The sequence below is a fragment of the Macaca nemestrina genome, chromosome 8, assembly GCF_043159975.1.
Source record: "Macaca nemestrina isolate mMacNem1 chromosome 8, mMacNem.hap1, whole genome shotgun sequence".
Taxonomy (NCBI): domain Eukaryota; kingdom Metazoa; phylum Chordata; class Mammalia; order Primates; family Cercopithecidae; genus Macaca; species Macaca nemestrina.
The window spans coordinates 84,509,789-84,528,187 of record NC_092132.1 but is presented as its reverse complement, the minus strand read 5'-3'; the positions used below and the strand labels follow the sequence as shown (position 1 = coordinate 84,528,187).

At 36.3% G+C, this 18,399-nt stretch overlaps 1 protein-coding gene across 10 annotated transcripts in view; it reads left to right on the top strand.

Annotated features, from left to right (window-relative positions):
• Nucleotides 1-18,399, top strand: part of LOC105482232 (chromodomain helicase DNA binding protein 7) — a 187,697-nt gene that overhangs the window by 132,374 nt on the left and 36,924 nt on the right. For all 10 annotated transcript variants that reach the window (XM_011742258.3, XM_011742254.3, XM_011742255.3 and 7 more), the window contains 8 exons: nucleotides 4,141-4,255; nucleotides 7,788-7,871; nucleotides 9,462-9,599; nucleotides 9,696-9,817; nucleotides 10,173-10,416; nucleotides 11,497-11,673; nucleotides 16,177-16,320; nucleotides 17,827-18,082. In XM_011742258.3, coding sequence (XP_011740560.1) covers nucleotides 4,141-4,255; nucleotides 7,788-7,871; nucleotides 9,462-9,599; nucleotides 9,696-9,817; nucleotides 10,173-10,416; nucleotides 11,497-11,673; nucleotides 16,177-16,320; nucleotides 17,827-18,082 — 1,280 coding nt within the window. The remainder of the gene's footprint in view (nucleotides 1-4,140; nucleotides 4,256-7,787; nucleotides 7,872-9,461; nucleotides 9,600-9,695; nucleotides 9,818-10,172; nucleotides 10,417-11,496; nucleotides 11,674-16,176; nucleotides 16,321-17,826; nucleotides 18,083-18,399) is intronic.

Below are 18,399 nucleotides of genomic sequence, written 5' to 3'. Positions count from 1 at the left end.
AGATTACAGAGGAATTTGTCCATGCTTTCCTTGTGGTTTCATTTTATCTCTTTAGGTGCCTGATCCATTTGGTGTTTATTCTTGTGTATTGTGTAAGTCATGGCTCTAAATTAATTTTTTTCAATTGTTATTCTAGCACCATTATTAAAAAGTCAATTTTTGGCCAGGCGCAGTGGCTCATGCCTGTAATCCCAGCACTTTGGGAGGCCAAGGTGGGCTGATCATGAGGTCGGGAGCTTGAGACCAGCCTGGCCAACATAGTGAAACCCATCTCTACTAAAAATACAAAAAATTAGCCGAGCATGGTGGCAGGCACCTGTAATCCCAGCTACTCGGGAGACTGAGGCAGGAGAGTCACTTGAACCTGGGAGGCAGAGGTTGCAATGAGCCAAGATCGCACCACTGCACTCCAGCTGGGCGACAGTGTGAGACTCCATCTCAAAAAAAAAAGAAAGAAAAAAAAAAGAGTCAATTTTTGACTCAAGTGATTTGAGATCCAAACTTTATTATGTCCTAAAGTTTTTTTTATTTTATTTATTTTTTAATTTATCTGTACTTTATGCCTTTGAACTGCTTGTCTATTTATAAGCCAATACCACACTGTTTACTTAGGGAGTCTTTAGAGTGTGTTTTAGTATCTGGTAGATCTATTTCCCTAGTAGCTTTTCTCTTTTAATGTTTTCCTGGATATTCTTGCATGTTTATTTTTATATATAAAATTTAGTATTGTTTAGCCCCATATAAATGCCTGTTTGCATTTTATTTATTTACATTGTGTTAAATTTACAACTGTATGATGTATGATGTTGAGTTACACAGTGTGAAAATGATGTCTTTTCAGTGGTCCAGTTCTACTTTTGTGTCTTATAAGAGTTTTAAATATTTTCTTATACAAATTTTACACATTTTTAATTAAATTTATTGCTAAGTATTTTATCTTTGTTGGTATTGTGAAAGAGGTTTTCTGTAACATATCTCCTTATTGGTAATTGTTGTTGTGAATGAAGACAATTTGTTGGCTTCTGTATGCTAATTTTATATTCTGCTACATTGCTGTATTATTTTATTATTTGAATTAGTTTTCTAATTGATTCTCTAGGGTTTTCCAGGTACCTGATCATATAATCTGCAAACAGAGATAGCTTTACTTATTATTTTCTAATTATTATGTCTCTTACTGTTTTGACTTGTCAGTGACATTGGCTAATAACCTCAAATACAATATTGAATAATAGTGGGGATAGTAGGTATCCATGCTTTCTGATTTTTGTGGAAAACTGTGGTGTTTCTTCATTTAGTAAGATCTTGTCTTTAGAACTAAAATCTTCAAATATGTGTTAACAAAATACCTATCAATTCCTGTCTTCCTAAGTTTTAAAAAATCCATTATGGGTGTTAAATTTCATCAAATGTTTTTTCCATGTCAATAGAAATAACTGTGTGATTTTTCTCCTTAGATATATTAATATTGTGTATTTTTAGTGAATTTCCTAATATTGAACCAACCTTGCATTCCTGAAATAACTACTTGGTCATGACGTATTATTTTCTTAATGTGATGTGGAGTCGTGTTTGTTAATATTTTACTTATATTTATTTATAAATATAAATATTTACTGCTTTGCACTGATATGGGTAAGGGATATGCGCTTTCTTTCTTTTTTTTTTTTTTAACTGTCAAGATTAGGTGTAAATGTATACCTGTTTCATAGTCATTACATTTTATTTTTAAATGAAATTTTGTTTTCCAAAGTGACCATAAACTTTATTATCTGTAGGGCCTAGTTCAGATTATTTCTTATTAGCTTCATAATATTTTTCTTACATTTACTTCTTCATAACTTTAAAAAAAAAATTAGTTCTAGTTCAGTTAGAACTTTCTCTTGCCTTAATCTATTAAGACAAAGCAGTCTATTTTTGACCCTTTATTCTTCCTTCCTCTTCTTCCTGACTAAGCCTCCAGAGTGGGTTATCATCAGGGTCTAGAAAGCAGAGTCCCACTAAAAGTTTCATCCCAGTTTATAGCAGATAAAGCAGGGCTGGAGCCACTTGCATATATGCCTGTGTCCGGTTCAAGGCTACACAGGTGGTGCTTTGAAGGCTTTTGCACCTCAGCCAAGACAAGAATACTGACTGACCGCACTTGTGCCTTTTTCTGTCAAATAATTTGGAGACTAGAGCAGATTATTTTTATAATATGTGTTTCTTTTTGTGTATGTGTGGCAGGGGGAATAGGGTCTCCCTCTGTCGCCCAGGCTTGAATGCAGTGGCATGATCTCAGCTCACTGCAACCTCCACCTCTGGGGTTCAAGCAATTTCCCCGCCTCAGCCTCCTGAGTCACTGGGATTACAGGCACATGCCACCACGGCCTAGCTGATTTTTGTGTTTTTTAATAGAGTTGGGGTTTCACCATATTGGTCAGGCTGGTCTCAAACTCCTGGCCTCAGGTGATCTGGCTGCCTCATATAATATGTGTTTCTTATTATGACAGTATTGCATATTATTTATTGGAAATTTGGAAACTACAAGTTGAAAGCAGAAAATAAAATACTTGCAGTCCTAGTACCCAGAAATAATCAATACAGGTTGAGTATCTCTTATCTGGAATGGTTGAGATCAGAAGTGTTTTGAATTTTTGATTTTTTCAGATTTGGAATATTTGCATTATACTTTAGTAGTTAAACATCCCAAATCTGAAATCCAAAATGCTCCATTGAGCATTTCCTTCAAGTATCATGTTGGTGCTCAAAAAGTTTCGAGTTTTAGAGCATTTTGAATTTTGGATTTTCACATTTGGGATGGTCAACCTGTATTAGCATTTTGATACAGTTTTATCTAGTATATTTTCTGTGTGTGTATATAGCATTTATATCAGTTCATAGCTATATAACTCATATGTATTTAAAATCCTATTCTCCCTCAATTATAGAAGGACTAAATGAGTCCTATCTTTGAAAATCGTATTAGACATGGTTATCGGTTATGTGTTACTTAATATCATAAGCATTTCCTTTATCATGAATCATTTTTGAAAAATTTGTAATGGTTGTATAATTTTTTTTTTACTTGTTTTAAACTCCTGACTTCTGTGAACTAAAGCACAATTTCTAAGAGTACTAGTATGTTGATTCTGAAAGAGATATATATATTCAAGCATATAATTTCTTTTTAATGTCATCACCAGAAAGAGAAATAAGAGGCTGTCAAGGCTATTTGAAGGGCAGGGAGAGGGTGATGGGACAAAATAATATTGAAGAACTAAACAAAAGAATGTCAGAGTTGCCATAAAACATTAACTGTGTACCTGTGAGTGTTGGAGAAGAAAAGGGAAGTACAAATGTATTCCAGTTCAGGTGAGGGAAGACACCATACATGCTCAGAGCAGGGGGTGGCGAGGCCGGGGGTGGGGGTTGCCTCGTGCAGGTACAGATGATAGCAAGTGAAACATTCACAGGGGACCAAGGGATATCATTGCAGAACGCCTGGAGGAACACAACCTGGGAGACCAGCAACTGATAAAGAGCTGGTTAGGGGCATGGCCCAGTGTTCCAGGAGCAAACAGTGGTTCTTTCCTCCTAGATTGTTCTAGAAGAACCAGGTTAGGTTTCCCTTTGGGACCAGTATGATAGGCCTTGGATGACTCTAGGGTACCCTACACCTCTTATCTCCAAAGAAACTGCTGTTTTAAATTTGAATTATTTTAACTTGATAAAAACCTATTTCTCAATGGTAGGAGATTCAAAGTATAAATTCAGAATTAAGGCCACCCTGTAGTGCTAATTTTATGTTGAAGTGTAACCCATTCACTTATGGAAATAGATTGTTATTAGGCCATTCTCTCTCTGTCTCTTGTGTCTGTCTGTCTCTCTTTCTCTCTCTCTGTCTCTGTCACTGTCTCTCTCCGTTGGTAGCTGGTAAGAGAGCTGGAGGCTTAGGACAGAAGGCAAATTTTAGGCACTAATATTGAGTTTCTCTTCTTATTCTAAACATTATTGGGTATATTAAATGTTGCTCAGCAGCCTTAATGAGTAATTAAGCAGGTTATTTTAATTATCTGTTTAGTTGACTTTTTCGAATAAGACATAATAACGGATTAATTATATTCTACATATTTCAAGGATATTATTTTGTTCTTTCAGCTCTTATCTTCATTGTCAGTGGGCATCCGTAGAAGACCTGGAAAAAGATAAGAGAATTCAGCAAAAAATTAAACGATTTAAGGCAAAGCAGGGCCAGAACAAGTTCCTTTCAGAGGTACGAAATACCTGCTTACTTTTCCAAAGTATTTACTTTATTAAAATGTTCTAAATTTAAAATTTTAGTTCCGTGAATTAAGAAAAAATAGTCTCATTTGGTGCTGTTACTTGCATATTGGTAACTGGTTCTTGCTAACAAATTTGTAAACAGGAAATTTCTCATTCTTCCTGTTGCTTAGGCTAGAAGATATGGGTCCTTATGATATTATGTGGAAATAGTGGTGATGGTATGATAAAAGTCTTGTAATGAAAGTACAGTTAGTAGGCGATGAAATTAAGTGGACAGAAGTTCTCTTGAGATTTAGCAGGTTAAGAACTCTACAGTAAATGTTAAGTACAAGTTCTAAGTAAGATACAAAAGCTTAACTTGTGTTGGGGAAAGTATGTGGCAAATTTATTTTGTTCAAGTCAATGCCTAATCACAGAGAGTTCACTAAACTCATTTTCGCAAATGCTGTGTTGTAGCATAGAAACTGGTAATAATATCTTTGCCTGTGTCCCTTTATCCCAGGTATCAGTCTGGAAATACAGCAATAGTATGTCAGGGAAGAACATCTGCATTTACTAGAAGTGCCAGTTCTGCCCTCTGCCTCCGCAGTATAGTAGTTACATTTTTTTAAAAGTGCTTTCACAAGCTGCTTACTAGGGTCTCTGGACTTTTGATCGTCAATTTGGTTTCACTTAACAGCCTCAAGTAGATAAAAGAAAAACCCTAACATTGAAAGATAAGACTTGCCGATTTATTAGTTCCTCTTTTCATAAAAGAGTTGACAGAATGTAGACTTTATGTAAAGAAGCATACAATTTGATGCAAAATAGTATCTGTTTAACAACCTGCTTTGCACTGCCACCCCTTTTTGGAGATGAAGGAAAGTGGGACAGAAGAACACTTAGTACTTTTATGTCATAAAATCCTTATACTATCAGGTAACAAGTCTGTGTTCTGGGTTTTTATTTCCATGATCCCAACTGGCCTATGGTAAAGTCTGCGTTCGATGGGAGATCATGTGGTTGTTCTTTTACTGGACACATGTCTGCATCACTACCCCTGGCACTCTGAGTGTGCAGCATTTTTGGCAGTGCAGTGGTTCGGACTGAGTGGAATGGGGTTACTCGAATGTGACTCAATTCATAGATCTTGGAGAATATTAAGATTCTTCAAAGAACTTGGAGGAAAATTCTTTTGAAGAAAGAATCTTAATATTTGATTTTGAGAACAATGCTATGAGGTTCTATTTTTCATGCCCTTCTTAAGAAATCAGAGTTGAATTTTTGGGACATTGGATGAGCTGAAATCATTAGCCTCCTTTTAGAAGGAGACACCATATGTTCTGCTGACCTTTTCTGTGGACCAGGGGGAGGGAGACAGGCAGAAGCACAATGGTAGCTTTCCCCCCATCCCTAAATCCTGGTCCTGTTTATTAAGTTTATTTGTATTCTGTCTCCTGTAGTCACACAGTCTTTAGGAAATTGTGCCTAGCCCTAGCTATACATACCAAAGTTGAATGTACATTATTTACCTGGTAACTTGTCAGCTAGAAATCTTAGTTTCTGTCCTGAGTGGGAGTTAGCAGAGAAGGATGGCAATCCCCTTCCTCCCTCTCTTTTACACATGAAAATGCACGTGCCCCCATTTGTTTCATCCCATACATGATCATGGCTTCAAGTGTTCCATGGCTGTTCTGCTTTAAGATTTTCAGTTTCAGCTGCTTTTACTTCTTTGTTTCTACTTAGGCTGCCTTACAAGCCTGCTGCAACTAAAAATCGCTATTCAAAAACATCATTTAGACTGGAAATTTCATCACATGTGTGATGCCGCAGATTACTCACTTAAAGGGTAGAAATGTTTAGGAAAAGTTAAGGATTTTAATTCAGCACTGACTATGAAAGCTCGTGTTTAAGAACAAGTTTTCTTAGAGGGAATTTTTGCTATCAAAACGTGGTTTTGAGAAAGTTTAAGTGTTTCTGCTGTACATGGATAACATGTGTGTTTACCTAAGTCTAGAAACTTTTGAAAAGCCAGTTTATTAATATACTAATACTTTATATTAATTGAACATTTCAATGGATTTTTTTTTCCTTACTAATCACCTCTGTGTAAAAGCCTGAGGTAGTTGAGACATGTATTTGTGTTTCTGCTTTCTGTTTCATAATTCACAGTTCAAAGCTTCCCAAGTGGGTGTTTTAAGAGGGCCGAGTAGCCAGGGACAGTTTGTTGCTCTTGAGCAGATGATGACTGAACTGCTTATCTTTTCAACCTGCAATTCAAGGGATATGAATGGTGTCTAAGTGACTTCTAGTTTGCCTTTTGCAAAATATTTTAATGCAGTTATATTATTGATAAGTTAATTGAGAGGTACACATAATAAAATGTGTCTTTTGTTTTCTAACATCTGAAACTTGTCTGACCCTAACTTCTTTTGGGTATGGCTTAGTCTATAACTTTTTTTTCTTTTCTTTTCTTTTCTTTTTTTTTTTTTTTTTTGTTTTGAGACAAAGTGTCGCTCTGTCACCCGGGCTGGAGTGCAGTGGTGCGATCTCGGCTCACTGCAACCTCCGCCTCCCAAGTTCAAGCGATTCTCCTGCCTCAGCCTCCCAAGTAGCTGGGATTACAGGCACCTGCCATCACACCCAGCTAATTTTTTGTATTTTTAGTAGAGACGGGGTTTCACCACGTTGGCCAGGCTGGTCTTGAGCTCCTGACCTCGTGATCCGCCCGCCTTGGCCTCCCAAAGTCCTGAGATTACAGGCATGAGCCACCGCACCCAGCCTATAACTTTTTTTTGAGCCAAATTCTAGTCTTTTATATGAGATGCCTTTGCAAGCAGCAATATTACTTTACTTTTGTAAGATTATTTAATATATTGGTTAAATAAGCCAATTATTTAGGACTTATTTCTTTATCCTTAATACTTTTACCTAAACACACTATATTCAGTGTAAATCATTAGAAAACTTAGATTAATGATAAGACTGTGATTCTAAATGAGGTACTAATATTGATTGACAAATACTACCAAACATTGTAAACTCTGATCATGCTAAAATATGAAATTAGCTGGTTTCAGTGTATTTGGCTTTTGAATAACATTTTGTAAATGATGCTAAAAGGCATCGGACAACTCCAGGAGTTATGAGATTCCAAGTAACACTTACTTTGCATGACTCTGATTCTTCATTGCAAACTGTAGTTTCAGGAATGCTAAATGCATCGCATGCCATAAGCTTTTTGGATTGCTCATTAGTGAATTGTAATTTCACACTTCATTTAAAATATTCTTAAACATTCTCTCACAGTAAAAGGTTTCACACGGTAATTAAAAGACCCAGTTAACAAAGTCTGAGAAGTCTGATTTCCTCATGGGGAATGATTTTGCTAAATTGTAGCATTTCAATTAATATAATAGAATTTGGCAAATTTAAGTGTTGTATTGCTATGACCCAAAATATTATTGCTTGGTGAAAAGTGGAATAGTATTTCATCTTGGGAAATAAATAAACCTTTAACTCTTTTTTCCCCTTTGGTGTAGATTGAGGATGAGCTTTTTAATCCAGATTATGTGGAGGTTGACCGGATAATGGACTTTGCACGTAGCACAGATGACCGGGGAGAGGTAACAGGAGATCATTTGTATTACGAAGTGGTGATTCAGGCAGTCCATACATGTTTATAGAGAAGATGGTAGAATCCTAGACCTGGTCTTGGTCAGAGCCTTGGACTATGACACACTTGGCCTAAATTTAACTGAAATTTAATGATTTGTTATTAGTTTTATGACTTAATAAATAATAGTGCTAAATATGTTTTATGTTTAGTCTGAGAGCTTTTTAAAAAATTGATTTTCAATATGAAAGAAACACATTGACGTTTTGCACAATTCCACAATATGATAAAGAATTCAGTACATTTTGGTATAATTCTGTCATGTAGCACAAAGTATCCTTATATAATTGAATGTCTCTTGTGGCAGAATGGAGTTTAAGGTTATTTAGAATTGGGCATCATTAGTGAAGTTGATGAATTCATTTAATGCAGTGCACAGAGGCTAATGGACGTTATTTCTCTTAAAAGATCCCAGTCTCAACACTCTCATTTTGCTTTGCAAAACTCTGTGAGATTATAAGGGATATTTGATAGGGAAGTAAGAATGAAGACAAGTGTAGTGACTTCTGAGTATTGTGTCTTGATAATGATGTGCCCACCCACCATGAGTTCTGTCTTTCCTGGCTTCTCCATGTAAATTGAATTTTATATATACAGTGTTTGGATCTTGCTTGTCTAGGAAGGGTCTGCAAAGAACTCCCATTTTCTTCCAAACTCTGTGTCATGACACTCTATGGTGTTTCCAAGACCATATCTGTAACATGATCTTTACTTTTCTAGTTTTCCTTAGTTATACTTCAAAAAATTGTTTCATAGCATATTTACATTGCACAGCAAATATTTTTCACATTACGACCAGGTCAGCGTACTTTGGTCCTGAAATGAAGGTCAACAAACCCAAGTGTTTTCTAGAGGAGAGACAAAGGAAATTCTGTTGATCTGCATTACCTGAAATATTTTGCGCTCCACCCTTCTAAAGCTCAAATACGTTATTTTAGTGTGATTGGATACAAACAGTATCACTCTTTTTAAGGAAAAGGTGGAGATCCTAATAAATTTAAGTGTATGTCTCATTTTTAAAGAAACCAGCCAATTATGTAAACATTTAAATATGCTAAGATGATTTACCATGTAAGTCTGAATCAAACTCCTGATGAATGATTTGTGCAGATAAAAAAAAATCTCAAATTCAGCTTTACTGTTTACTAGCTATTTCTTTATACTTCCTGGCTTTCGAACATCACTTACCAATGATTTTGATAAAAGGCTAATTTGTTCTGATAATACCCAGTAATACTGTTTCCAGTTTAGACTTGAGACTCTTAACTAGGAACAGCTGTTTTATGGCCATAGTTTTTAAATTTTTGTCAATTCAGACTTACTCATGCCAGGATAATGTCTATTGATAAATGAAGTAGAGCATGCTTTTCCTTAATGTATATGTAAGTATACATATATATGTATATATGTATAGGTATAAACGTGTGTGTATATATACACATATATACACACATATATACATATACACACATATATATGTGTGTGTGTGTATGTATGTGGTCAAATTAATCCAATTCTGATTTATTTAAATCTGGTCCAGCCTGTGACTCACTATCTGGTGAAGTGGTGTTCACTTCCTTATGAAGACAGCACATGGGAGCGGAGGCAGGACATAGATCAAGCAAAGATCGAGGAGTTTGAGAAACTAATGTCCAGGGAGCCGGAAACAGAGCGTGTGGTAAGAATTGGCTGATGGTAGAGAATTTAATTTGAAAATAGCGTAGTGGTGTGGTCTTTGGGAAACCACTAATGGGATTTACTATATTTGAAACAGGAGCGACCTCCTGCTGATGATTGGAAGAAATCGGAGAGTTCCAGGGAGTATAAAAACAATAACAAACTCAGGGAATACCAGTTGGAGGGAGTAAACTGGCTACTTTTCAATTGGTACAACATGTATGTAAAACAAGTTTTTCTTCACTTTTAAATATATCTGTAGTTCCTTTCCTTTAGTTGTTGAAAATAATAAAAAAGAACTTAATGTTTTAATTCTAATAAGAACTTTTTAAAAAAGCATTGAAAATATATGTAACATTTATTTAACAGATATTAAACAGAGATTGATATAAGTATGTAAAATAATTTTTATTCTTTGAGAATTTTGTTTGAAAATATATTTTGTTGAATCTAAGAGAACATCTAAAGCCTTTGAGTATGCTTTTGTGAGTACAATGGTATATATTTTGTGAAATGACAGCAGTGTCTCATATCCATACTCATTAAACTTTTGTACTTTATTTTCCTCCAAAAGGCGAAACTGCATTTTAGCAGATGAAATGGGTTTGGGAAAAACTATCCAGTCCATTACATTTCTCTATGAGATATATTTGAAAGGAATCCATGGCCCTTTTTTAGTAATTGCCCCATTGTCCACAATCCCCAACTGGGAAAGGGAATTCCGAACCTGGACAGAGTTGAACGTGGTTGTGTATCATGGGAGTCAAGCTAGTCGTCGGACCATTCAATTGTATGAAATGTACTTCAACGATCCCCAGGTAAACTGTCACAGGTTGTATTCTGTGTGCTTATTCTGTGCATTTTAAGGTGTTAAAAGAAAACAAAGTCTTGGTGACTTGGGAAGGCCTAAATTTTGCCAAATTGAGAAATTTGCTTTAGATATCTGAGTCAATTTACATTTGTATTATCTGTGTCTATAGATAAAAAAAACAGCTCTTTATTTTTATAGCTTTGGTTTTTCTGATTATTAGATTAGAAGGAATGAAATTTTTTGCCTTGGATGATCACTGAAATCTGTTTAATGCTTTGATATGTTAATTAGTTTTATTTCGCAAGCCTAAGAGAAAACTAAACAAAAAATGGTAATATTAAATGTGAATAGAAAGAATATTTTATTATGCTATTGCTAGAAGTGAAAAATAGTAAGATGTAAAAAGTCCTTGAAATATATGACACATTGAATGAAATATATCCCAAGGGAGGAATTTATGCTTTGGCTGTTAGTAGCAATTGCTTTAATTTTTTCTTATTCTAGTTACCTTTATGCCATTAGTGTGTATCAACAGTGAAGCGTTATAAATGACATGATAAGGAAGAATAATATATGCTAAAATAGTTTTATGTTATGGGTAGTAAATGGAAGTCCTGTAATTGCAAATAGGACTTTTGCTATATATATATGTTTTGCTATATATATATATATTTATATATAGAGAGAGAGATAGATGTGTGTGTGTATTCTAAGTATAAAATCTGACCTACAATTAAATAACTAAAGGAGAAAAAATATTGAAGTCTGTATCTTTAGATTTGGGAAATTATTATAAATTTTGTCATATGTGAATGTGTGACTAGAATGGGTATACTTAGTGGTAAGTGATGCACGTGCTCTATTAGGAGATTAGATCCAAAATTTACTGACAGTTTTGTCATTTGTTTTACAATTCTGTTTTACCATATAGTTTAAAACTGCCAAAATAACTTGAAAACAGATGTATGTCACCTAAAATAAAGAGATCTCCAAAGGGATAAATATATATGTTTATGCTATTTATTCATCCTTAAAGTTATTTATGTAGTCATTAATGCTTAATAATAATTCAGAGTTGTTCTTATAGGGTCGAGTGATAAAGGGGTCCTATAAGTTTCATGCCATCATCACTACATTTGAGATGATTTTGACTGATTGTCCTGAGCTGCGGAATATTCCATGGCGCTGTGTAGTCATTGATGAAGCCCACAGGCTGAAGAACAGGAACTGCAAGCTGTTGGAGGGACTCAAGATGATGGACTTGGTCAGTGATCATATTGGTGACTGCACTGAACCTGAATAGAATTGTTGCTGACTTGATAGTCCCACTGCTCTGAATTTGATGCCTGTAAACAGTATTTGAAAAGCTTGTCAAATATTGTGGTATATTCTCTGGAAGTTTCAGTTATTCAAAAGTTGTTGCCTTTTGGATTCTTACGTTGTTGGCTAGTGTCTATTAAACAGTTGTCTTATAGCAGAGTGTAATCATGATATCTTCACTAAAGTGAGTTTCAAGTTTTTGTTTTACCCTTTGTTCATAAATACAGGTTGATCATACCAAATACAAAAATCCCAGAATCCAAAACTTTTTGAGTACCCACATAATGCTCAAAGGAAATGCTCATTGGAGCATTTCGGATTTTGGATTTTCTCATTTGGGATGTTCAGCCCGTAAGTATAAATGCAGATATTCCAAAATCTAAAAATATCTGAAACCTGAAACACTTTGGTCCCAAGAATTTTGGATAAGGGATACTTAACTTGTACTGCCATTTCATTAAGTTTTGGGCCAAGCTTTACTTCAGTGATGATAGTCCAGTTATTTTCCATGGCTCATAGGTTTTGTCATACTGTGGCCAGCAGGACTTGTAGATGCAAGTTCTCAATGAGTTGAGTAGGATATCTGGGGTTGGTTTAGTTCGCACAGATGCTTAGAAGTTTGGGGCATTACAATGCCTCAGATTTAATCTGGAGTTTTACACCACGCTTGTCCCATACTTTTCCAGCTTCCCAAGAGATGATCAGGTCTTCCTGAGTAGATTTTCTAGATTTTTTTTCAGTAGGAGCATCATGGAATAGCATATCATAAGAGTAGAAGGATTTGATTTATTTTCTGTCTAATATTGCTGTGTGTATGATTTCCTAGTGGGAATTTCAACATGACCTGTCATCCTCAGGCTTCTTTTCACTCCATAGTTTATATCGTGGTTATGATCACTTATATTTTATTTTTAATGTACATTTTGAAAGCAAAGCTACTGTCGTTTAGCATGCCTTGGATGATTTGATGAGTTTCATGGAAGTACAGAAAGGTTTTAAAAATATTTTTAATGCTAATTTCTATAGGCTAATTTGATCTTTTGTTAACTGAGAGTTTGAGATGAGAAGGAGTGTTCTATGTATTCATGGCCATATATTTTTAGCTGAAGACTGTTATTACCAAAAAACACCTAAAAGCTTTTTGTTGCAGCTGATTCTCTGAAGCAGCTTATTTTATTCTTAAAGAGATTAGATTTGCCAGCTTTGCTTTTAGTTTAAAACAAACAAAATCTAGTTTTGCTTAAAGGAAAAAGTCTGACTGAATTATCCTATTTAGGATGGGATTTCCCATTTTTCTTCCTAATGAATTATTATTAAAGCTATCCTAAGATCTGTCTCAAAGCAGTTGACTGTTATTTGGTGGCCAATCCACAAAACAAGTGAGAGTGCTTAGAAACAGTGAATAGTCTCAGGGACCTTGGTAAGCATATGGAAAAGAGAAACTCTGTGTTTGCATTTATTCACTCCAGGTGATACTTAAGCATTAAAATGAAGTAAACTTGTATTTGCAGGTAAACACTAATGCTTATGATATAATCTAAATATATCTTCTCAGTAGGGATCCACCTTCATAGTTTTCTACTAAGAGACAGTTATGTCACCATTTCCTGAAGGCTTAAACAGTCATCTGACTGAGCTTATCTGAGTTGTGTTCTATTATTAGTTCATGTGTTCCCAGATAGTAGATTCTTACTGTAAAACATTCTTTCATTGGTGAGTACACATTAATTTAACTCTGTCAACATCAAACAATCTGATTGTCACTGGGCTATTTTTTTTTTAATTTAAGTTCTAGGGTGCATGTGCAGAATGTGCCCGTTTGTTACATAGGTGTACATGTGCCATGTTGGTTTGCTGCAACCATCAACTTGTCATTTACATTAGGTATTTCTCCTAATGCTATCCCTCCCACAGCCTCCCACAATCTTTGGGCTAGTTCAAAGAGTTTTCTGTTATTTATACTAACATTTGATTAATGGATTAGAATCTGTTATCCAAATAATTTTCCTGTTACATATTGCAGTGTTCTTAAGCTTTTTCACATGATGGCCCATACAGAAAATGAATGCCACACTTGGGTAAAAACAGAAGGCTGCCTACTGCCACGGGACACCACCAGTCCTGGGTGTCCTGACCTTCCCCAAGGACTTATAACCTGTACTCATCCTTGGCTCACCAACTGGGAAGCTCTGATTAGCACATGAACAAAATATTTATTTTTCTAATGATCGGGAGTATTTATTTGAGAAGAAATGTTTTCAAGATGGAACACATTGTTGTTCAGAATATAATTGTATTTGTCCAATTCCGAACAGCTCATTGTCTGGTCTTTAAATCCTTACTTAAAAAGTAAGCATCTTGATAACTTAGCCACTTTCTACTTTTTATTCTTTCCTACAATAAGTCACAGTCAAAATAGTGGATAGTAACTATGTCCAGCTACGGCACAGGCCATAGGGAACTGCTGTTACCTGCACTAGACTTACTTGCGATGAAAATGCGCTTGATGAGGATTATCTCCAAGTGCATTCCCAGAAAAGAAGACCAATGAGTGTCTTCAGCTCTGCAGGCGCCAAGGAAGCGTTTGTAAAGATGATACGTTGAGGGGCAGTCACCGTCTTCACAGTCCTCCACAGGAGCTCTGGGAAAACAGCCATCTCGTTGTCCCCCATCCACGAGGAGGGGATGCTGTGGAGGTCATGGTAGTTCTTCATTGATTCTGGTATCTCTTTCATTGTCAGGAAACCTGACACACAGAGTCTGCTTAAAATGAAATTAAATGGACATCACTTCATCGGAGCTAAAAAGAATAGTAATGTTGTCAAGGCAGAAGCACATCTGCTGGCATAGGTGGAGGTGATAAGGTCCATCGCCTGAGTTTCTTACATGATGTTTTGTGAGACTGTGCATAGTAATTGTGTATTTTTTTTATTGTTACCCACTTTCAAATTGACACCTCGTTTTATTCCACTATTTGTAGGTAACTGTATGAAAGGATTTTGTGTATAATCATTTGGTGTAACTATAATTGAAGGGAAGCTGCCTAAGAAAGGAGTGCTTTCCTTTTTTCAGATAAGTTTATTTTGAAATTAATAAGTTAAAAAGGCTTTGACTTTTAGAATATTTGGTTAGGCAGTCAAGATTTAATTTAATGTAGTAATAAAGGATATGAAAAAACTGGGAGACACAATAATCAATACAGCTCATCTACTGCAGTAACTCTTTCCTGAATATGTGATGGGGCTTAAAAAAAAGTTCTTGCATACAGTAATCCAGGACTTGGGTATGTCAGTGATTGTGGCCCAGGCTATCCACAAGTGTGGTGGTACATTAGAAAAAAATTGATTGATTGCTCCCTACTGTTTTTGAATTTACTGAGTCTGAAGATGATGGTGGTCCACGAAACTGCCTCAGAGACTTTATTCAAAGGGAAGAGGAAGAGGAATACAAGTATATTGAACTCCTTTACCTCACTTTCAAAGAGCTTCATTGACAGATATGACATGGTAGATATTAAGAAAATTAGCATGTTCTTACGTCATTCATCTAGTATCTACTGAGCGTATACTCTGCTTGGCAACCAAGACTTCTCAGGTTCCGAGTTAAGTCAGAATATTTCTTTTTCAACTACTGGGAGAGGTATAATTACTTTCTGAAATAGTTTTGTTAGCTGTGCTGTGTACCAAATGGCCAGAGAAAGCAGAAAATAATAGGGTTCTTAAGATTAATATCTCACTATTGTTAAGACTGGCCATTGTAAAACAGCTCCTCTGTATTGCATATATAGAAATAGGAGGACAGGGTACAACTGCATGAGGAAAGCTGGGGAAAGAGTTCGTAAACAGGAAGAATTAATTAAAGAAATACCTAAGTTGGTTCAAAGAGACAAATTTATAAATAGCATCTGATTTAAAAAAAAAAAAGTGATTGTGGTATTTACAACCAAGTTGACCTCTTTGCTAGTTGGAAATTTTTGCAGAACAAAATAGTTTTTCATAGCTGTTGCATGTTTGTCTCTATGAAGTGAGTCATGCAGGAAGCAGATGGAGAGATGAGAGCACTGTTGATGTAGAGAGCAGAAAGAAGCATGCATGTTTCATCTGAATCTAGGGATTCTAGGAAAAAAACTTAACTGGTGGGGATAAAAGCATTGAGACTTGGGGACTTAAAAAGCCATGGCACTAAAATACTGACCTATAACTCCAGGAAGAAACAAAATGGCAAGACACATTTAAGGACCCTGTAGAGTTCTGGAGAGGACTGTCCCCAGATCTGTTTACCTGACACAGAAATCGTGTTCTAATATCTCTGTTTTCATGCCTGATTCCTATACTTTTCATAGGATAGATGAGTAGGAGTAGAACAGTGGATATCTAGTGAGAGGCTCTGGTTTTAAGAAAGTGTTTTTGTTACAATTTGATTAGTGGTTTTCCTTGCGTTACCTCAGGAACACAAAGTGCTGCTGACGGGAACCCCACTCCAGAACACTGTGGAAGAACTCTTCAGCTTGCTTCATTTCTTGGAACCAAGTCGCTTCCCTTCAGAAACCACATTTATGCAAGAATTTGGTGATCTAAAAACAGAAGAGCAGGTATTTATCACCTCTACTTTGTATTTCACTCATAAAATTGAAGATTAGCCCATGAAACAGCAAAATATTAAGTTATTTTAAAGTGTGATTATATTACAGTTTTTCCCACCTAGTACACAGAACCTTAGATACCCTTTCCTTGGACTTTCTAGGTCATCATCGTAAAGGTTTTCTTCTTTGTTTGTTTGCTCTTGTGAAGGACTGTTGAGATTTATAGAGAGGTTACATACCTGTTGATATAATTTTCAGAGATAGTTGTGCTGTGCAGGTTGGTAGTTTTGCTATGTATGTGTAGTTTTGGGGATGATGTCAGATGCCACTGACAGTGATAGAGCTGTTTGCCTACTGCAGTTTTGAGTCTCTGTTCTTTGTGAAGCATCTATACTCAGCCACAATGCTTACTTCTTCAAGCCTACATATTTTCACTTTAGAAACTTAGGGCATAACCACTGCACAGTATTTCTGTGAGAAATAAATGAAGTATTGTGTATGAGAAGTGCTTGGGCCAGGCATGGTGGCTCATGCCTGTAATCCCAGCACTTTGGGAGGCTGAGGCAGGTGGATCATGAGGTCAAGAGTTTGAGACCAGCCTGACCAATATGGTGAAACCCCGTCTCTACTAAAAAAAAAAATAGAAAAATTAGCCGGGCGTGGTGGTGGGCGCCTGTAGTCCCAGCTACTGTGGAGACTGAGGCAGGAGACTAGCTTGAACCCGGGAGGCAGAGGTTGCAGTGAGCCAAGATCGCGCCACTGCACTCCAGCCTGGGCGACAGAGTGAGACTTGGTCTCAAAAAAAAAAGAAAAAGAAAAAAAGTGCTTGGCTATTTTATATGCTGTAAGAGTTATGTGGGTATTAGTTATAATGTGTGTGCTGTATTTGAAATAAATATGGAGATAGATGTGAAATCTTGGTTTTTATGTGCCATCTCCCCTGTCTTACTGTCTAAAATCTCTTAGCTCGGTTCAGAGTAAGGTCTGTTTTGTTTTTCTTTTCTAAAATAAAAACCGTATGGAGTACTCAGTTCTCTTGCCAATCAATAGAAAAGAGAACCAGGGAGAGATGTCTCTACTGGCTCCTTCCTGCAGGGACTAGATTGCTCCTGGCTCACTTCCTCTCATTCTTTAGCTCTGCCTAGAAAGGAAGAGAATAGAAACAGAGCATTGCCATGACACTGTCTTGTCGCTCTTCTCTATCTTCCCTATGGCTTAGAGCAAACAGAAGGGAAAGCTACATGAATATGTTGGATTTCTGCTGGGTACTTTTCAAGCCTTCTGGCTGTTCAGGGCTCCTGGATGGATGAAATAGTTCATTTGACATAGAATCATCCAACCTTCGTGCCCTGCTCTTATGAAAGCTGAAAGATGAGCTCCTTCATTCTCTCACTGGGCTTTGAAAAATGAAAATGGATGGTTAATGAATGAGATAATCCTGATGTTTCATGTTAGAATATGTTTTAACTTACCATCAAATCATGACACAAGTATTTACTTAAGGTCCTTTTTTAGGTGCAAAAACTTCAAGCTATTCTAAAGCCAATGATGTTGAGACGTCTCAAAGAGGATGTAGAAAAGAACTTGGCCCCCAAAGAAGAAACTATTATTGAAGTTGAGCTAACAAATATTCAGAAGAAATATTACCGAGCCATCCTTGAGAAGAATTTCACATTTCTTTCCAAAGGCGGTGGGCAAGCTAACGTACCTAACCTGTTAAACACTATGATGGAATTGCGGAAGTGCTGCAATCATCCGTACCTTATTAATGGTAAGCCTGCTCTGCTCACAAACTTGCTTAAGTGACGGTTGAAGCCCAGAAATCCTTTTCTGCCCCCAGACTGGGGATTTCATGGTATATAGTCATTCCTGTCTCCTGTCCACTCAGCATGGATTTCACCAGCTTCCCACTTTCTGTGATGCCTCCTTCTGTGTTTGCTGAAGGCGAGTGACCATTGCCCCAGCAATCGCTAAAATGGAATCTCACTTTGCCTTTCTCCTACCTCCCTGTGCTTGAAAAGAGGCATTAGTTTTCCATGGCTAGAAGTCATCTGAAGTGCTAACAGCCAAAGAGAAATTAACCCCTAA